General features: G+C 43.9%; 1 protein-coding gene across 5 annotated transcripts in view; it reads left to right on the forward strand.

Moving 5' to 3' along the window:
* Positions 1 to 18,880, forward strand: part of SSX2IP (SSX family member 2 interacting protein) — a 472,212-nt gene that overhangs the window by 151,493 nt on the left and 301,839 nt on the right. For all 5 annotated transcript variants that reach the window (XM_078645587.1, XM_078645605.1, XM_078645619.1 and 2 more), the window contains exon 4: positions 325 to 537. In XM_078645587.1, the coding sequence (XP_078501713.1) occupies positions 325 to 537 (213 nt within the window). The remainder of the gene's footprint in view (positions 1 to 324; positions 538 to 18,880) is intronic.

Genomic DNA, 18,880 nt, shown 5'->3' on the forward strand with positions numbered 1-18,880 from the left:
TCTGCATTTGATTTCAAGTATATAGACCAGAAGAAATACAATCTAGCTTGCTTGCAATGCCTGAAATACCAGGTGTTTAAAGTGCAAATGTTTAGGCATTCTTTCTGAACATTAGGTTGGAGTTTATTTGACCTAACCTAAGTTCTTTCTGTAATTTTTTTTATTTTTTTTATTTTTATTACCGTGTATTGTGTAAGCAAAGAGAATCTTTAAATATTGATGTCTGGTATGCATTACTATGTTTTGTACAAAAAGTTTTGCTTTACTGTGTTGAAAATACTATTTGTCTATATAAACTGTACTTTTTTTTTTTTTGTTGGCCAGGAGCTCACAACCTTGGGCTTCTCCTCTTTGTATGAAGAGCTCAGAAGGCAAGGTGTAAAGAGACAATTAAACATAGTGTCAGCTGTGAATTGCATGAATGATTTGCTGCTCCTTCATCGAAAAAACCTCAGAATTCAAGAAGAAGCAGGAATGCAACATGTCAAGCTGCTAAGTGATATGGATCACCTCCAAAACAGCAATTTCAAACATAAGGTACTTCACACGTTTTAATAAGAATGTAATGCACGTTATGTTACCAGCTATTTTTTTTTTTTTTTTTTAGTTCGTAATTTACTTCTGTTACACGTACACATTAGAAAATCCCATATCCCGAAAGGGAAGTTTGGGTAATGGATTTATAAGCGGACAGGTGATTATTCACTGTAAATTCATTCTTGAAATAAAACAAATACTTGGGAAGTAATCTGGATTCGCTTTTAAACAAAGTAGGAAGTAGGTAGATATACGGAAGTCTGAGTTTGTGGGTGAAATTAAATTGATTTACGGTAATGCTCCCAATGATATAGTGCATGTGCAATTATTGGAGTTGGAAATCTTCAAAATATTTTTCAAGTTTTGACAAGATCAGGGGTGAGGGGAGCCCCTCTGATTCACAGGAAGAAAAAACTGCTGATAAAAAAGAGGGTGGTGTATATAAAGGTATGTGAGACTTTTTTTTTTTTTTTTTTTTTTTAAGTATTTATAGAGCTCGAGCTGCCTCCCTTACTGCCGTATCTTGGTGCTGAACCCACCTGCCAGACAATCTAACTAAAACGATGTGAAAAATGTCTTTCAACAAGCCCCAAAACAGGATGAATTCTGTAATCAACCGGTTTTCAGTAGGTTATGGAACTAGAAGAGATTTGGTCCTTTTTGGGCAGGAAATGGAAGGCATTCAAACTCTGGGCAGTTGTGCCTTAGAAAGCACAACAACACAAAGAAGATTGGCAGAATCGGGGAATTGGGAGAAGACCTTGCTCAATAGATGTTCAAGAATGGGGTGGGCAGTGACATGCCAAACACTCCGTCAGAGCAGAGCCAATTGCTGAATAGTTTGCCTTCTGAGTGAGCCACGTGATTAAAAAAAAAACTATTTAGTTTAGAAAAACAGTTTATTAGGGTGCCAGTGAAGAAGGGATAGGGCTCCCATGATGTGACCCATGACCAAGAGGCCAAACTCCAACCTGGCTGTTTACCTTTATACTGTCTGAAGCTTTTGAATCTGTTGTACTAGTCAATCTTAAGTGAAATGAAAGGATTTAGAAATGTCAGTGTGTGGTATAGAGACCAGATGAAGAATTCTCTTAAGGTGTGCCATTGGAAGAGTTACAAATTGCCCACAGCATTGACATGGTTGCAGTCGGTTCCAGCTGAATCAAGTCTTATGCCTAGATTTCTCACACATTGGCCTGGGCTGGGTTTCAGTCCCAGAAAGACCAGCTAAAAAGGGGTGGCTCTTTCATCTTAAGGTTATTGTGAAACATTAATTGTTCCACTTTGAATAGGCAGTAAAACATTTAGAGGCAGTACCTCATGGGGTCTTTTGTAATCTTTAAAATGACTGGAGTGTCATCAGGAAACCTTCAACCTTTTCATGGACCCACTGGCATGATTGAGTCAGTACTAGGAGTTTGACTAACAATGGGTACAATATTGAACCCTGAGGGACCCTGCAGTTTAGACACAATACTGATAAGGAATGACTGCCTGTCTATGTGGAATGATTTGTTGAATAAAACAAGCAATGGTATAGCCAACGGGTCTCGCCTTTGGGACCTTATAAGTGTTTATACATGCAGCACTTTATCCTGGGTGCTACAACATCTATTGTTACTTCATGTGGGGGTGAATCTACACAGTGAATACAGCTTTCACTGTCTAGCCATGACCAAATAAATGACTTTGGGGATCACTGCCTAAAAAAGGACTTGTGTGGCTCACAAACTTCTGCACGTAGTGAAGTGACGGAAGCAAATGTGATCAGGAGTATCCCCAATAGCAGCATCTGCCATGTAGGAGCCCCAAGAAATGTGGTAGAAACATACAAGACATTTTGAAAGAACTCAAAAGCTGATAATTGCATTATCAGCTATAAAGTACTGTGGGAATAGACTAGCAGTCCACGCACTCAAAAGTGTCTTAACTTGCAAAAGCCCACACGCCTTATCTGTGTCCCTGTTCCAAAGAAAGACATATCTCGTAAGAATTGTAAATAATTAGATTGACAGCAAGATATGGGTAATGTTGCTTTCTCACTGACTTACATTTGAATAGTAAAGGATAAAGATCAAATAAACAAGAAATATGCCGTTTTTGATAAACTGTCTGCTTCTATTAACTAAGCACCGGTCCCTCTGAAACACGTAAAAGAAACCCCATTGAGGCCAAACGTTTTGGGCCCTGGACTTCCTTCAGCATGTAGCATAAGGGTGAGAGCAAGAAGAGCTTGGGAGCTCTCAAGGACCCACTGTACCCCCTCCCCCGATCAGAGATCCCTGCAGCTCTTACCATAATTCAACGGCAGCTGGGTTGCAGAAGAAATAGACTGCCCCCTACAAGTGATCTACTAGCCAAATCCGCCCATCTTTACAGCAGTGTTCAGAAAGGAAGCACTGTGCTGATTGGTTCAGAAACGTGTTAATGAAACAATAAAGCAACAGTTACAGTAAACCCCTACACTGATTCCTTCCAACAATCTAGTATTTTTCGAGAGCATGTACAACAAGACACCTTTGAAAACAAGTATTGTAAATCAAGAAACCCCCTTTAAAACATGCACCGGCAATGAAATGGGTCTGGATGCTAAACCTAAAAACGTTGCCACACTGAAACATAAATCGCAGTGCCCGTGCATATCAAAAAGCTATGCTCATGGAAGCCCTTAAAGCATGCCCTATGGTGATTAAAAAAAAAAAATGAAAGCTGGTGTCGTGCTGTGTGCTCGAAGGTGAGTTGGAGGTGAAACAGCCATAGGCAAGACGGTTAAAAAAGGAGCAGCAAAATGAAACCAGTGCGGGCGAGGGGCGGTAAAAGTGAAAGCAGCTGTAACGTCCCGCGCGCAGCGCTGCTCGAATCCGTAGGCTGTCCGCATTCACACTCACAAGTGTGTGTCCAGAGCGATTCCAAAATGTCGTTTTCCTAGAGATTGTGAGATGGTCCCTAGGACCTAGCTGCCTGATATCACCAAGAAATGCAGGCAGTGGGTGACCATCAATGGCCATAGGCTGGAGGCTCTGAGACACATCAGGGCCAGTGGACCGCTGTCAGTTGTCGGCTGGTATCTAAGGAGCAGGTGATTTTCCCCCCCCCCCCCCCCCCCCATGCATTCATCCCTGTAGTTGCCGCGGACAACTAAGATAGCCAATGTGAGGTGGCTCAGGTTCCCTTTGAGTGGGAAGGGTCTTGGGTACCCTTCAAGTAGCTGTGAGGCCAGCCGATCTTGTGGATTGTCTGTTGAGCAACGATTTTGAAAAATCCCCTTGGTGTAGAGGTCTCATTTAGAGATGTTGGGTCTTCTGAGTGGGCGTGTGTGACCACTCGGTCTGTGGCAGCCAGTAAGGGTGTTCAAGAGGACCTGGACCCTTAAAGTATGGCCCAGGTACCTGCCTTAAAGAGAAGAGTTAGTGGGCGCAGGAAACCAGCCCCCACAGTTCCCTTGGTCCAGGAGGAAGCAGACCTTGAGGAGGATGCCCTGGAACTTACAGTGGAGCAAGTGGCTGAACTGGGGGACCTGCCTGAGCTGACCCATTGACAGCAGGAAGGAGGCCCCTCCAGGGAAGAGTTCTGTGAAGAGCAGAATAAGTGCCCTTCTCTTGTGGGTTTGCAGCAACAGGCCGCAAACCTGGCAGCAGGTGATCAGTCTGGATCACATTGGATCTACTGGGAGAATGGTCTCCTGTATAGCAAGCCGAGCCTGGGTCAGCCCGTGTGCTGGTGGTACCCCAGCGCCTCAGAGCCTTCCTACTGGGTTTGGCTCATGATGTACCCTTAGCTGGACATCTGCGGCAGGACAAAACCTTTGACAGGCTTGTCCCCCACTTTTATTGTCCCCAGATGTGCAAGAGTTCAGACACTGATTGCAGGACTTGTCAGACTTGCCAGGCAAGTGGTAAAAATGGAAGGCAGCACAAGTCTCCTCGCCAACCTTTCCCTGTGGTCAGTACCCCTTTTGACCGGGTGGGCATTAACATTGTGGGCCCTCTGGACACCAAGACAGCCATTGGCAACAGGTTTATCCTGGTCTTGGTGGACCATACCTGTTACCCGGAAGCCATCCCTCTCAGGTCAGTGACTGCCCCCATCATGGGACGTGCATTGATGGGGATTTTCTCCCGTGTGAGGTTCCCCAGAGAGGTGGTGTCAGACCGTGGTACCAACTTCATATCCAAATATAAGAAGTCCCTGTGGCAGCAGGGAGGTGTAACGTACAAGTTCACCACACCTTACCACCGCCAAGTTAATGAGCTGGATGCAAGATTCAACTAGACCCTGAAGGGCATGATTATGGGTCTTGAGGAACCCATGAGGCGTAAGTTGGGCGTCCTCTTGCCATGCCTTCTGTTTGCTTACTGTGAGGTGCCACAGAAGTCCTTGGGGTTCAGTCCCTTTGAACTGCTGGCTGATCACCAGGTAAGAGCACCTCTGAGTCTGGTGAAAGAAGGCTGGGAGAAAGCTCACAGTAAACCTCCCTAGGATGTATAAAGTTACATGGTTCAGGAACCAGACTAGGCGTTTCAGAACGCTGGCTCAGGCGAATCTAGAAGCCAGCCAGGAAGAGATGAAACAGTGGTATGATCAGATTGCCACTCTGATCGAGTTTTAGCCTGGACAGAAAGTTTGGGTCATGTGCCCAGTGGAGCCCTGTGCGCTCTAGGATATGTGGACCGGACCATTTGAGGTGGTGGAGCGCAAGAGTAATGTCACCTTCCTGGTGGACTTGCGGACTCCTAGGAACCCTTTGCGGGTCCTGCATGTTAACTGTCTAAAGCCCCACTTGGAAAGGTCCGACAGATGCTGGAATGGAGGAATAGACTGAGCCTATTCCTGACCTCCTGTCTGCAACTGAGCAAGATGGGTCAGTGGATGGTGTAAGCCTCTATACCACCCTGACCCCCTGAGCAGCAGAATGACTGTCACCAACTGTTGGGACAATTCTCTGATCTGTTGTCCCTGGTTCCTGGTGACACTGAGTAGTGCATCCATGATGTGGACACTGGCGACAGTCCTCCTGTAAGCACAAAGCTTACAGAGTGACTGACAGGGCCAGAGCTTACATTAAGGAGGAGGTCTCCAAGATGTTTGCCTTAGGGGTGATTGAGTCCTCTAACAGCCCTTGAGCCAGCCCAGTGGTCTTGGTCCCAAAGGCTTCTGCGCCTGGTGCCACACCCGAACTCCTGTTCTGTGTGGACTCCGAGGCCTCCATTCATTCACCAAGACTGACTCGCACCCCATCCACAGAGCTGATGAGCTCATTGATCGGCAAGGGCCTGCACGGTACAGCAGTACGCTTGATTTGATGTCTGGGTACAGGCAGATCGCCTTAACTGATGGGGCCAAAGAGATGTCCGCATTCCCCACACCAGATGGGCACTACCAATTCGTGGTTATGCCCTTTGGGATGAAGAATGCCCCTGCCACCTTTCAAAGATTAATGCAAAAACAACAATTGATGGACAGAATGCAGAACAATGTCATACATTCATCCCAGTACAGAGATCTGGGCCTAAATCCATTGTTTATTTGCACTTCACACCACCCCAGGTCAGACATGGCCATATGCAAATCAGCCTTGACCCTGCGACTCCTGGGAACAGTCCAGCCCGAACTGCCAAGCCATGTCTTTCCTGGACCGGAATCAAGCATCCAAGGACCGGTTTCTGGCTATCAGCCGTCATCAGCATGGATAGCTTGACTCCAGTGGTGTGGAGAGCATGGGACTCACGTCTGAGCATACCCATCCCACTCGGGGTGACAAATTCAAAAACAACAATTAATGGACAGAATGCAGAACAATGTCATACATTCATCCCAGTACAGAGATCTGGGCCTAAATCCATCGTTTTTTTTTGCACCTATGTGCCCAGATGTGGGTCCTGTGTTCACTACGCCACTGTAGTCAACCTAAAACGGTCCTAGGATGCTTGATTCCGGTCCAGGGAAGACATGGCTTGGCAGTTCGGGCTGGACTGTTCCCATGAGGCACAGGACCAAGACTGATTTGCATATGGCCATGTCTGAACTGGGGTGGCTTGGTGGGCAAAATAACGATGGATTAAACCCAGATCTGTGACTGGGAGTGAATGTTTTGCCATTGTGCAACATTCCGTCCATCTTGTGTGTTTTGCTGTTTACCTTTCAAAGATTGGCCAACCAGGTTGGACTGTAAAATTTCAGTGCTGCCTACCTGAATGAGTGTTTAGTTCCACCTGGGATGAACATCTGTGTCACCTCTGGGAAGTGTTGATGGCGCAGCGAAGAGCAGACCTAAAATCGAGGCGAGTAAGTGCCAGATCGGGCAGGGTTCAGTGGTGTACTTGGGGTTCCAGGTAGGAAGCTGCCAGGTGGTGCCCCTACAACCCAAGATTGAAACCATCCTGGTATGGGAACCTCTAAAACCCAGACCCAGGTGAGAGCCTTTTTAGGACTCGCAGGGTTCTACAGGAGGTTTGTCAAGGGGTATGGCAACATTGTTGCACCCTTGACTGAGCTGACTTCCAGGAAGCAGCCCAAGAAAGTGTACTGGACTGACACCCGTCATAACGCTTTTAACACCCAGAAGACTACCATGTGCACAGCACCCATGCTTCAGGCGCCCAACTTCTCAAAACAATTAATTGTTCACTCAGACGCATCAGAGCATGGTGTGGGGGCTGTTCTTTCACAGATTAATGAGGAGGGCCTAGACCAACCTCTTGCCTTCATCAGTAGGAGATTACTTCCATGGGAACAGAGGTGGAGTGCAATTGAGCGTGAGGCATTTGCTGTGGTCTGGACATTGAAGAAGATGAAACCATACTTGTTTGGGACTCCCTTCCTGATTCAGATCAACCACAGGCCCCTCAGATGGTTGATGCAGATGAGGGTTGAGAATCCAAAGTTGTTGAGGTGGTCCATTTCCCTACAGGGAACTTCACGTTGAAACATTGCCCAGGTACAGAACACGCCCAGGTACAGAACACGCCAATGCTGATGGTCTGTCCAGATTTTTCCACCTTCGTGAAGAGAACTCCCAAGAGGATGGCTAGTGCTCCCTACATTTCAGCTGGAGGGAACACGTGTCAGACCTGGTACAATTGGCGCGAGTCTCCCTTCCATTTTTGTTGTTGTCTCCTCTGTTTTTGATATGTTTCTGATGGTTTACATGCCTTGGGCACTGAGCCACTGCTATTCAGTGCCACAGTGCATGTGCTCCCTATTGTAAAGTGTTGTAATGGATTAGTGACTCCATGATTGGCTTATTTGATTTACTTGTCAGACCCTAGTACAATGCACCATATGTGACCAGGGCCTGTAGAGAAAGTGCTGCTAGTTGGCTTGCATCACTGATTGTGCCGCCCACAGAAGCAGCTTGTACAGTGTGTCTCAGGCCTGCCATTGCAGAGCCTGTGTGCAGTCTAGTACGGCCATGTTGACTTGGTAAGTGCAGCCACTTACCATCCCTAAACCTTCCCTTTTTTACATGTTAGCCACCCCTTAGGTTGGCCCAAGAGGCAGGGTGCATTGTAAGTAAAAAGTAGGACATGCCGTGGTGTGTGTGGCATGTCCTGATAGTGAATTACAGCCAATTTTGGTTTTCACTATTGCAAGGCTACTGTCCTCATAGGCCAGCATGAGCAGTTTGATTATAACCTGTTATTATCTGGACTGATCCAGGGAACCAGGTAGAAAAACACATTTAGTATGCCTGAACTCAGAATGTTAAAGTACATCTTTTAGTGAAGATAATTTTTACATTCTATGTTTCAAAATACCACTTTTAGAAAGTAGGTTTTTTCTCGCCTAACCATCCAGCAAACCTCTGCTAGGTTGTGTTTTGCATGTCTGGTTTGCGAGTGACAGGAGGGCTTGGGTTTGGGCTCCGGCTCCAGCAGTCTGAAGGGTACAGGCTGGGCTGAATAGGACCTTCGCTGAATAGAGAGTAGGAGGCAGAGATTTCCTTTCACTCCCCTGAGCCATCCTAGAATAGAGAGTAGGGGGAGGAGATTTCCTTTCCGCTACCTAGGCCAGGCCTGCCTTCAACAATGTTGTCTCCACCTCCTGCCAGGAAGCTGCACCAGTGAGGACCGAACTGGTTTTGGCCAGGTACAGACACTCTGCCTTCAGAGAACCAAGAAATTAGTAGTATAATTATTGGTGCCCAGGCCCCAAGACTTTAGATCTCTTCTTGGAATCAAGACGAACCTTTGCCAAGGAGAGGAACCAAGTAAGCTGAAGGATCTGACTGCCCCTGTGCCATGGTGCTATTTTCTGAGGTTGGCCTGCAGTGGTTACTTATTTGCCAAGGAAAGGAGAAGGAACTTTTAATTAACTTTCATCTTGAAGAAGAATCTCCAAGGGTTTGAAGTGTTTGCCTCCTGCTGATGTCTCAGGGATACAAGACTTCACCACCAGCTACCCCCCTGAATTTCCTTGTTTGGAATTTTGTCTGCAGAATCCTGCGTATTGTTGGGAGTTGAAAGCGTGACTCAACGAGAAGAAGCGCGTCGCCGCTGCAGCAGTTACCTTGCCTCACCGGAGAAGCGGGTCTCCACACCAAGTGTTGCCGTCGCATTACCGGAGAAGCGTGTCGCAGGGCCTGTTGCGGCTCAGACGTTCCCTAGACGCCGCACGGCCGTCGGGCGTGCACGCATCACCTTCACGTCATCTCACTGTATCAAAGACGCCATCTTGTTGCATCGCACCGGATTGTTGCGTAGCATCGTAACCGAAACACAATACGAGATCGACGCATCTCTTCCTCTCCGGTAAGGAACAGACGCATCGCCTACTTTGCACAAGCACTGAGGAACAGACGCATCGCCTCCCCCGAAGCAAGAAGCCGACGCATCATCCGCCATGTGAATCTTTTGTTTATCTTACGTTACGCATCCAAAAATACTTTGTGAGAAACGTGTTGCATTTAACATCAACTTTGAATGAAGCTATTTTTTACCATTTAAGTCATTTTCCTAATACTGTATTGTGGATTTTTGTTGTTTGGGTCTTGTTAAGTCTATATAAAGAATACTTATTTTTATAAAACCTGTTTGGTGTCCATCTGTAGTGTTTTCACAGTATTACTGTATGTTTTCACAAATGCTTTACACACTGCCTCTGAGATTAGCCTTCCAGCTCGTGCAAAGCTACCACCGCATTGAGCAGGGGTCATTTTAGGAGTGTAGCCCTCTTACCCTGACTAGAAGCAAGGGTCCCTATTTGGGCAAAGGTGCAAACCATTGCCAACTAGAGACCCCCAGTTCTAACAGCCATGTTCCTTTAAGATCGCAGGTTATGAAAGTGCACTCCCAGCCTTGAATGTAACTCCCATCCCCTAAACACGCCTCTCACCTTTTTTAGGCGTGTCCCTGACTGCACAGGAAGTACACTTCAGAACACGCTTTTTCCACAATTACCAGAATTATCAGAATTATCTGTTGCAGCACTTAACGTGTCACCTGGCTGCTCGCATTCCTTGCATGAGCCATATAACTTGGAGCCTACTCCGCATGCAATCCAGCCTAAAAAACAGTCTTCTTTATATCTACCAGAATGACGTACTGTTGCAAGCAGTCTAGACAGGTATGTAAAACACCATGGGCTGCCCTGTGAGCCAGACCCGAGGGATGTTTGGGAGCGATGGTAGGCCCTGTTGCCAAGGAGAACCACACTTAAAAAAAATTATAAATGACGTTGGAGCTCCATATGTATCATCATTGCAACGCCCGGACAGGAGCCATTTATTTTTAATAGGTTAGTGTCCCTCATGAAGGACCATAGGATTACCAGGCATACCTGATTTCCGAGAAAAGTCCCACTTTTTCAGCACCTGTCCTGGAAGAGTTTGATAATTGTAGCTCATGTCTCGGTTTTATGTGCTGAAAGTGAGGAGGAGATAGCAGCTTTTATCAGAACAGTCGAATGAACACCCAGGGGGGCTGGGTTTAAAAGTTGCTTTTAATTAACCCCTTTGCTGCGTTCGTTGGCCAACGGCCATCACGCGCACTACCTCCGTAGTTCTACGCACGTCCGTTGGCTGACGCGGCCCGCCCTCCTCTAAACAGCCGCACCGCGGCAGAATTGCCGCCGCGGGTAAGTTCATATGTGTCTCGTTGTCTGAGTTTCTATGTTTATGTCCTGGTCTTTTGGTTTTCAAAATCTGGTCACCTGAATTAGGGCCTCATAAAAGGACTTATCAGTGACATTGACGGACTCGTCTCTTCTCAAGGACTCGGCTGGCTTTCGGCAGGCTGAGAGGGCTGGGACAGCCTCCCTCACTATGCACTCTTCATCGGTTTCCCCCATAGGAGGGGCTAGAAGAGTCTGAGGCGTCCTACCACTGCCCTGGAGATGTCAACATGCACTATAGCACCCCTACATAACTGCCCCAGTCTCAACCCATGAAGGTCAAGAGGGCACCATCCTCCGAAGTGCTCATACCATACCAGAGGGGTCTGTGAAAGGGTGCAGAAGCTGCTAAGACAAATCCGGTGTTGTGCATAGAAAGAGAAAGACTGGATAGGTCAGTGTTGGCCTCTGTAGGACAGTGACAAGTTATCTTATTGAAGGAGGGCCTTGGGGGTAGGGCAGCCTACTGACCTCACTGCAATCTCCTTGAAAGCAGGTGTAGATAAGGCTGGAGGCTTGAACCCCAGATCTTTGTGATCTGTTCTGTTAACCCTGCCTCCCCCTGGGCGGCCTGGCCCTGCTCCCTTGGAGTAACAAAGCTCTATGAGGAGCAGCTGCTCAGGTTTCTGTCTGTTCTCTTGCTGGGGAAGATGGAGTGAAAACAGGAGAGCGCTTCTCCTTGGGTATCTGCATGCTGTTTGCCCAACCTCGCGCCCAAAGGTACAGACCTCCAGTGCACCACATGATATGTATTATGACTCCCTGACCCTCGCCAGGGGTGACCTGAGGGGATGGACCTCTAGTGCCCCCTCAATGCTGATTACCCAGGGTGCACCTGGTGCCACTCTGACTCCTTCACTCGGGGTCATTTTGGCCCCTTGCTGCACTGCGTTACAGGGGAAGTGCAGGAATGCGTCACATTTAAACAAACTACTCATTCCTGACCTTGTCTTTGTGCTGGCACTGTTATAGCTGCCTAGCGCCAATGCAGCCATCCTTGCACCATAGTGCAAGGGTGCCTACGTTGCAGACAGGATTGTTTTGCAGGAAGGGCACCCTCCGCATGTTCAGCACAGTGAACAGCTGTGCAAGCTTCCCTCTGCATCAGGACAGATACTGCACAGACAACAGCACACAGAGCAGGTTCAGCATAGAGAACAGCAGTAAAGCTTCCCTCACACACAGAACAGCCTCAGCACAGAGCAGCAGCACAGCCTTCCCTCTCACACAGAAGGTCCCACACCGACAGAAGTGTAGGGATTTCTCTCTCTTTAACAAATGTATCAATATGTGCGTAGCAGGCCTATTGGCAATAATCCTCAGACTGGTCAACAGACATTGGTTTGTAGCTTTCCCCAAACGATGAAGGAAACCAGAGAAAGGCATCTCGGCAGTTGAAAGGGCTAATACCAAGTACTTTGAGGCCCACAGTTGTTTTGTGGTGATATTTTTATATTCCAAACTGTTTGGTTTTAGTAACAATTTCCAGAGATTCTGCATCGTTGCAGGTTGTGGTGTCCAGACAGGTCCCCAAAGGACCAGAGGGTCCAGTCCACTGCAGGATCCCAGTTCTTGCTTGTAACTGGGCATCCTGCAGAGATCAGAGGTTAGTGAAGGGGGTATATAACCTTGATAACGATAACCCTGACACACAGCACTTATTCCAAGCTTTCATTCCCAAGCACCACAACCACTGAGGCACTCCCACAAACGTTCAAAGTCGACTTGACATCCCTGGCCCGGTTTTGAGGATGCGGGCCCAGGTCTGTCTGGCACAAATTATTTCCAAAAGAATACTTCAGGCGCAAGACCCAAGCAGCTCCTGAATTGTTTCCTGCACAGGGGATCCCGGTGCTCCTTCGACGACTAAGGCTGAACTTCAGCAAGGGGGGGACCAGGCCTTCTTGACTAGCAATCTTCCTACATCACTAGATCAGGGCTATAATAAATTCTCACTGATAACAAACCCCCTTCACTACACTCTGATGTCACCAGCACTTTGTGGAATTTCATATAAAGTTCTAGAAGGGAAGGCTAGAAAACGCCACAATGCTTTCTAAACTTAGTGAATGTAGATTGACAACACCCCCACTCCGACAGCAGAGGGTCCGTCCCAGAAGTTTCCAGGCATTCCCTATGAGTGGAGAGTGCAGCAGGCAGTCCGTACTGTGGTTTCTTTCAGACAAGAGTCACAGGCAGGCCTCTGGGATCTCACAGGGGTCACCATCAGCGAGGTACCCCATCACAGCCTTTCGTGCTTCTCAGATTGTTTCCAAAGAAACCTCTGATCCATCTTTGTGGGCTGCTTTCTCCTGTATACAAGCAACATAAACAGGGTCTCCTCCTGACCAGCCCAGGTAACTGACTCGATTGATTCCTGGCTGAAAACATATGGATTTTGAAAGAAATGTCACCTCCAAACCACAGGTCAAAATCAAAATAAGTTTGAAAGTGAGTGCACTTCAGGAAATCTTGCACTTGGCTTAGGATATGAAGTCAGTCTTTCCACCAATAAAAAATACGGATGTATTGGTTTTATTCCTACCTGGCCATGAAGCACCCTGAGATCAGCTCAAGTTTCACCTACGGGATACATGCCGGAGACAGAGAAGCCTACAGGCGAGATCACTTGTCTAGTCTTGAAATGCCTTCCTGAACTGAGCCCAAACCCGGGCACAAGTCCTAAACAAGCATTTGCAATAGGTATTACATTTGCGAGAGTTTGAGCTATTGGCTTTGTCAATGACAATGCCTTTTATTTATGTGTTTTAAAACCCTGCAAGCGGTGAGAAGACACACACTTTGCTAGGCTTGCAGTTACTGTGCCTCTTTTACTACCAGCCTTGCTTCATAAGCATGGACTATAAGTACAAAGTGCATTTTTGCGCACCGCTTGCAGGTTTTCAAAGTACATAAAAGGCATTGTCATTCACAATGCCAATAACTCAAACACTCGCAAATGTGAGATCTATTGCATTGCAAATGCTTGTTTCTCATAGGGCTGCTAGTGTTAGAGTTGTCAGCTTTAGGGTGGTCTTCCCACAAACTTTCTGCTTCCCTCCTCCCTTTTGCTGACCTTGTCTTTGCTAGTATTAGTACTCTGCACACTTCACCACTGCTGACCAGTGTATGTGCTCACTTCACTAAGCACAGTAATAGTGGCTTATCCCCAATTGACATATATATATATATATATATATATATATATATATATATATATATATATATATATATATATTTTTTTTTTTTAAGTTGAAGTATTTTTATTATAAAATAAAGGGTATTTAACAGTATGGTAGTTGAGCAAAATATAACAGGTTAAACAGAATACAAAGTTAAACTCATTTGAACAGGAATCTTATAAAAATAAAAGGAAATATAAATTGAACGTAAAGAAGATGAAACAGAAATGATTATGTATTTTTTTATAAAAAGGGAATAAGAGAAAAGGAGAGCTTGCAAGGAAGAAACAAAATAGAGAAAAAAACATACGTTTTAGATAGGTGATGAGTGTGAAGATAGAAAAGTGGTAAAGGGTAACCAAAGTAGATCGGATTTAATTTTTTGAGAAAGTGCAGAAGGAACAGTAGATAGTCTATGTTCATCACAAATATGGTTCCAACAAAATACATAGTTTAGAGTTGTCTTTCCAACAACTTAATACAACTTTTTAAAAGCAGGAGCAATTAAAAGGTAAAGTAAAACAGGTTTTGAAGACAGATGGTCAAAATCAGCCGATAAAGTACCAAGAAATATATTTTGAATTGATGATGGAAAATTAAATGAAAAAAAATCATTAAACATTTTGACCAAATGCCTTTTCAAAAATCATTGACTTTAGGACAATAATAAAGTCGTTGAGCAAAAGTACTATCAGTGGAGAGACATGACCAGCATAAAGGGGAGATTGAGGAATCAACTGTAACGAAAAGAGGGAGTAATAACTCTATTGTATACAAAAAATAGAGATTGTGTAATATTGGCAGCTTTAGAAGTGCTAAACTTTTTTTTTTTTGCCAAAGTAGATCCCATTGGTAGATAGACAATAATTGAGATAGATCTTTCTCCCACGAGAGTTCAATAGCGGACTTATTCCTCGTAGTGATGGGAATGGACTGGGTGTTATAATTTATGGAAGCTCTGGAGGTGAAATCATTAGTAAAACTGTATCATCGGGATAAATGGAGTAATATCAGATTTAAAGTTATTATTCAATAAAAAGGATTAAAGTACAGGAATTAATTGATTTATATTGTTTGAGGATAGAATCAGGTTAGGCCAAACTTCTCCTGCAATTGTGGGAAGCATAAAATGGAGTTTTGAGAGACCAAATGGTACACATAAAAAAATATCCTTATCCTTCCAATCTATTAAATAAAATGATTTGCGGCAGAATTTAATACATTTATTGTACTAAATAGAAGATGCAAAGAAGGATTGACAAAAGTCTGATCCTTGGATAAGAAGTGTGTGCAACAAATAAAGAGAATATTTTGAAATTGGATTTGTAGATATGAATGTACAATTATATGAAAACTTATTTAAAACAAAAAATCATGTAGTAAAGGGCTTTCAAACACAAACCAAGTTGTTGTAGGGGAGTCATACTATAATTTAGACATAGAATAGAATTGTTGAAGTAAAAAAGTTGTATGGTATAACTTAAAGTCGGGAAATCGCACACCACTTTCAGTCTTTGGTCAGATTAGGCTTGACAAAGCAATACAAACACGTTTGTTGTTCCAAAGAAATTTAGTACAAATAGAATTAATTTGAGGGATATAATTAGGAATTTTAAAAGGTAACATAGAAAGCATAAAAAGAACATTGGGAACAATCCTCATTTTAATGGTGTCCAACCTTCCCTACCAGCAAAAAAAAAAAAAAGAGCAGACAAGGAAGAAAGTAACATTTTAAGTTTTGAAGCAGTAAAATTATGGGCTAGTTTATCAGGTTTGGTCGGGAAGAAGACCCCCATGTATTTGATCTTATGGGGACGCTATGTAAAGTCAGTCTTGTCAAACAAAGAGCGATAACATGAAGTATTAGGCAGTAAAATCTCAGTTTTAGAAAAACGTTGCTTGTAACCAGAGATATTGGAATATAAGGCAATCTCTTTTAAAAAAGGATTTCGTGAGGTTGAGGGATTAGACCTATAGAATAGAATGCCATCTGCATAGGCAGAGAGTTTAATTTCTTGGGAATTTAATTTAAAATCCGTTATATTGTGGTTACATCTGATATGTTCAAGAAAGGGTTCTAAGCAGAGAAGCAAAAGCATAGGAGAGAGGGGACATCCTGGTCTAGTGCCCCTATGCAAATTAAAATACGGTGAGGAACGACCTTTAACAAACACACAAGCACCTGGTTCAACGTTTAACAATTTGATAAAGGAAATACATTTATGTCCAAAACCAAACCATCGAAGAGTAGAAAACATAAGTTGCCAACTTATACAATCAAAAGCTTTTTCAGCATCAAGCAACATGGCTGCTAGGGGATAGGGATATTTTTTCCCAAGGGTAAGAATGTTGGAGAATATTCTGGAATTATCAGATGCAAGCCTGCCCTTAACAAAACATGCCTGATTGGTTTAATAAGAAGGGGGTGATGCTCTCCCAACGAGATGCCAAAATGTTTGCAAAAATGTTGTAATCGTAACTAATTGGTGAAATGGGCCGGTAATTTTTACAAAGGGTAGGATCCTTATCTGGTTTGGGGATAATGACAATAAGGGCTTCCAGAAAAGAACAACTGGCTTTAGAGTTGGATAAAAAAAATACAAAAGTTCAAGTAGTTTGGAAGTAATAATAGAGGAAAAGAATGAGAAAAGTTTGACGGATTCTCTGGTGGTTTGGCTGGAGAGGCGTTGGAGCGAGCACTGAGTTAACGTGCCACTAACCTTGTTTGTAAGCTGAAGGAAGACTGCGAGACTTGAGCCACTTCAGAGAGTTTTTTTCTACCTGGGCGGACATCACGAAGATTTGAGTCCACTGGAATAGAGTGTGGTTCCTACGCCACCCACTTTGGTGACTGTGGTGGGGGGGCCGGCGATACCAGCCCGAGGTTTGGCTGGGGCTGCGAAGAATAGAGTACCCATGTCCTGATGAAGCCTATATCATCTGGCTGAAACGCGACCGCGACTGCGTCGACACCTTATGTTTTGAACGGAGTCCCCTGTAAAAAAATTTAAGGAAGATTGGATTTTTTCCAAGGCACACCAACACAAATGTAGGCTGGGTTGATAATTTAACCCCCTGGTGTTTTTTGTTTTTGGGACTATCATTTTGTTGTATACTCCACCCCAAATTGAGAGGAGGTACATTTGTAAATTGGAGTATATATTCTTTTGTCTCAAGGGTACAGAGAAGTGTTTTTGGTATTGTATAGTGTTCTGTGTATTTGTATATATTGTATATGTGATGTGTTGTATATAGATTGTGTCATTTTTTGATATTGTGCCTCTCTGGCTGTTTGCTCATATATGTGTATATGAACTAATATATACTTATGCTGCGTATAATTCGCGTATCACAAGATTGATTGTTTCTTGTTTGGTAATTAAAAGTAGATTGATCCCTGCAGTACCTTTTTGTTTCTACTTTTTCATCCTTGGATGTCTCCTGCTCCGGTACGGGAGGGTAAGGTGGGCAGAACCCCTAGCCAATTTTTCTAGTAATTGGTGAAATGGGCCGGTAATTTTTACAAAGGGTAGGATCCTTATCTGGTATGGGGATAATGACAAAAAGGGCTTCCAGAAAAGAACAACTGGCTTTAGAGTTGGATAACAAAAATACAAAAGTTCAAGTAGTTTGGAAGTAATAATGGAGGAAAAGAATGAGAAAAGTTTGACTGTAAAACCATCCGGGCCCGAAGCCTTAGCTTTTTTTAAAGATTTAAGAGCATCAGAAATCTCCTGAAGAGACAGATCTTCTTCAAGAGATAGTGGAGTATCAGGAGAAGAGGGAGGTTTGGGAAGACCCTGGAAAAAATGCTGTATATAATAGTTCATAATAGGACTGAAAGAGTTCTATATTATCAACGACTTCTTACTATGTTCACAATGAATAGGACCAATAGTTTTTTGGTTCCGATTCGATTTTGAAATAATTGGCTAACATTTTTACCAGCCTTATTTTGGCTTCTATGGTATTTGGACTTACTTTTCTGGAGGACATTACCAGCATCGACCATAGCAATCTTATTTAAGGCAGACTTGGCTTTAATTAGACCCTTTAAACTCCGAGGATTTGGAGGTGAAGTAAGCATGTTCGAGAGCTTTTATATGTTGAAGGTTTGAGAGTTATTTAGCATACAATACTTTTTTCTTTCTGGCCAAGTAGACCAATGTGAAGGCGCTGAAGGAAGCTTTAAAAGCATCCCAATTATTGTGATCAGAAGTATCTTTAGATTCAATAACTTGAAGACATTAATTAATTAAAGAGGTCGCTTCAAAAATAAAGGTTTGGTCTGACAACAATGTATTATTAAAACGCAAATGGCCCTGTTTAGAGGTGCTGAGGGACATTTCCAAGGAAGATGTAACCGGAGCATGGTCGGAAATAAAAATAGAGCCAATTTCAGGCGATTGTTTTGATGCGAGTAATGATTTGGAAACAAAAATATAATCAATATGAGACCTAGTGTGATGTACATTAGAAAAAAATATGAATTCACATATATTGGTTAAAAGTTTTCTATACATCAAAGAACAGATGAGCGGAAATGGTGTGTTGAAAAGCTTTGTGAGACTTATCAGGCTTAAACTTACAGGTAGATTTTCTATCAGTGAATGGGTCTAATCCATCATTAAAATCACCGGCAACAAAAATATTAGGGTTAGAAATAGAGAAGGTTTCAACTGAATACTGTGCCAGAATTCACGGTCAGTTTTAACGGGGCCATACATATTGAAAAAGGTGACTTGTTTTTGAAGTATTATAGCGTCAACCAAAATCAATTGTCCATTCGTATTACATTCAGATGATAACATTTTAAGGTTTAATGGCTTGTGAAAAAGTATGGCTGCACCACCTTTACGATTTAACAGCAGGAGAAAAAAAAAACCTGATTGACGCTTCAGTTTAAGTGATTCAACATCATTACAATGTGTTTCCTGTAAAAAAGCAATGTGCGTTTTAAGTTTAAATAGATGAAGTACCTTTTAACGCTTAACAGGATAACCCAGAACATGGACAACATTAAACACGTTGTGGGGTGAGGGAAAGTATAC

The sequence above is a fragment of the Lissotriton helveticus genome, chromosome 1_1, assembly GCF_964261635.1.
Source record: "Lissotriton helveticus chromosome 1_1, aLisHel1.1, whole genome shotgun sequence".
Taxonomy (NCBI): Eukaryota; Metazoa; Chordata; class Amphibia; order Caudata; family Salamandridae; genus Lissotriton; species Lissotriton helveticus.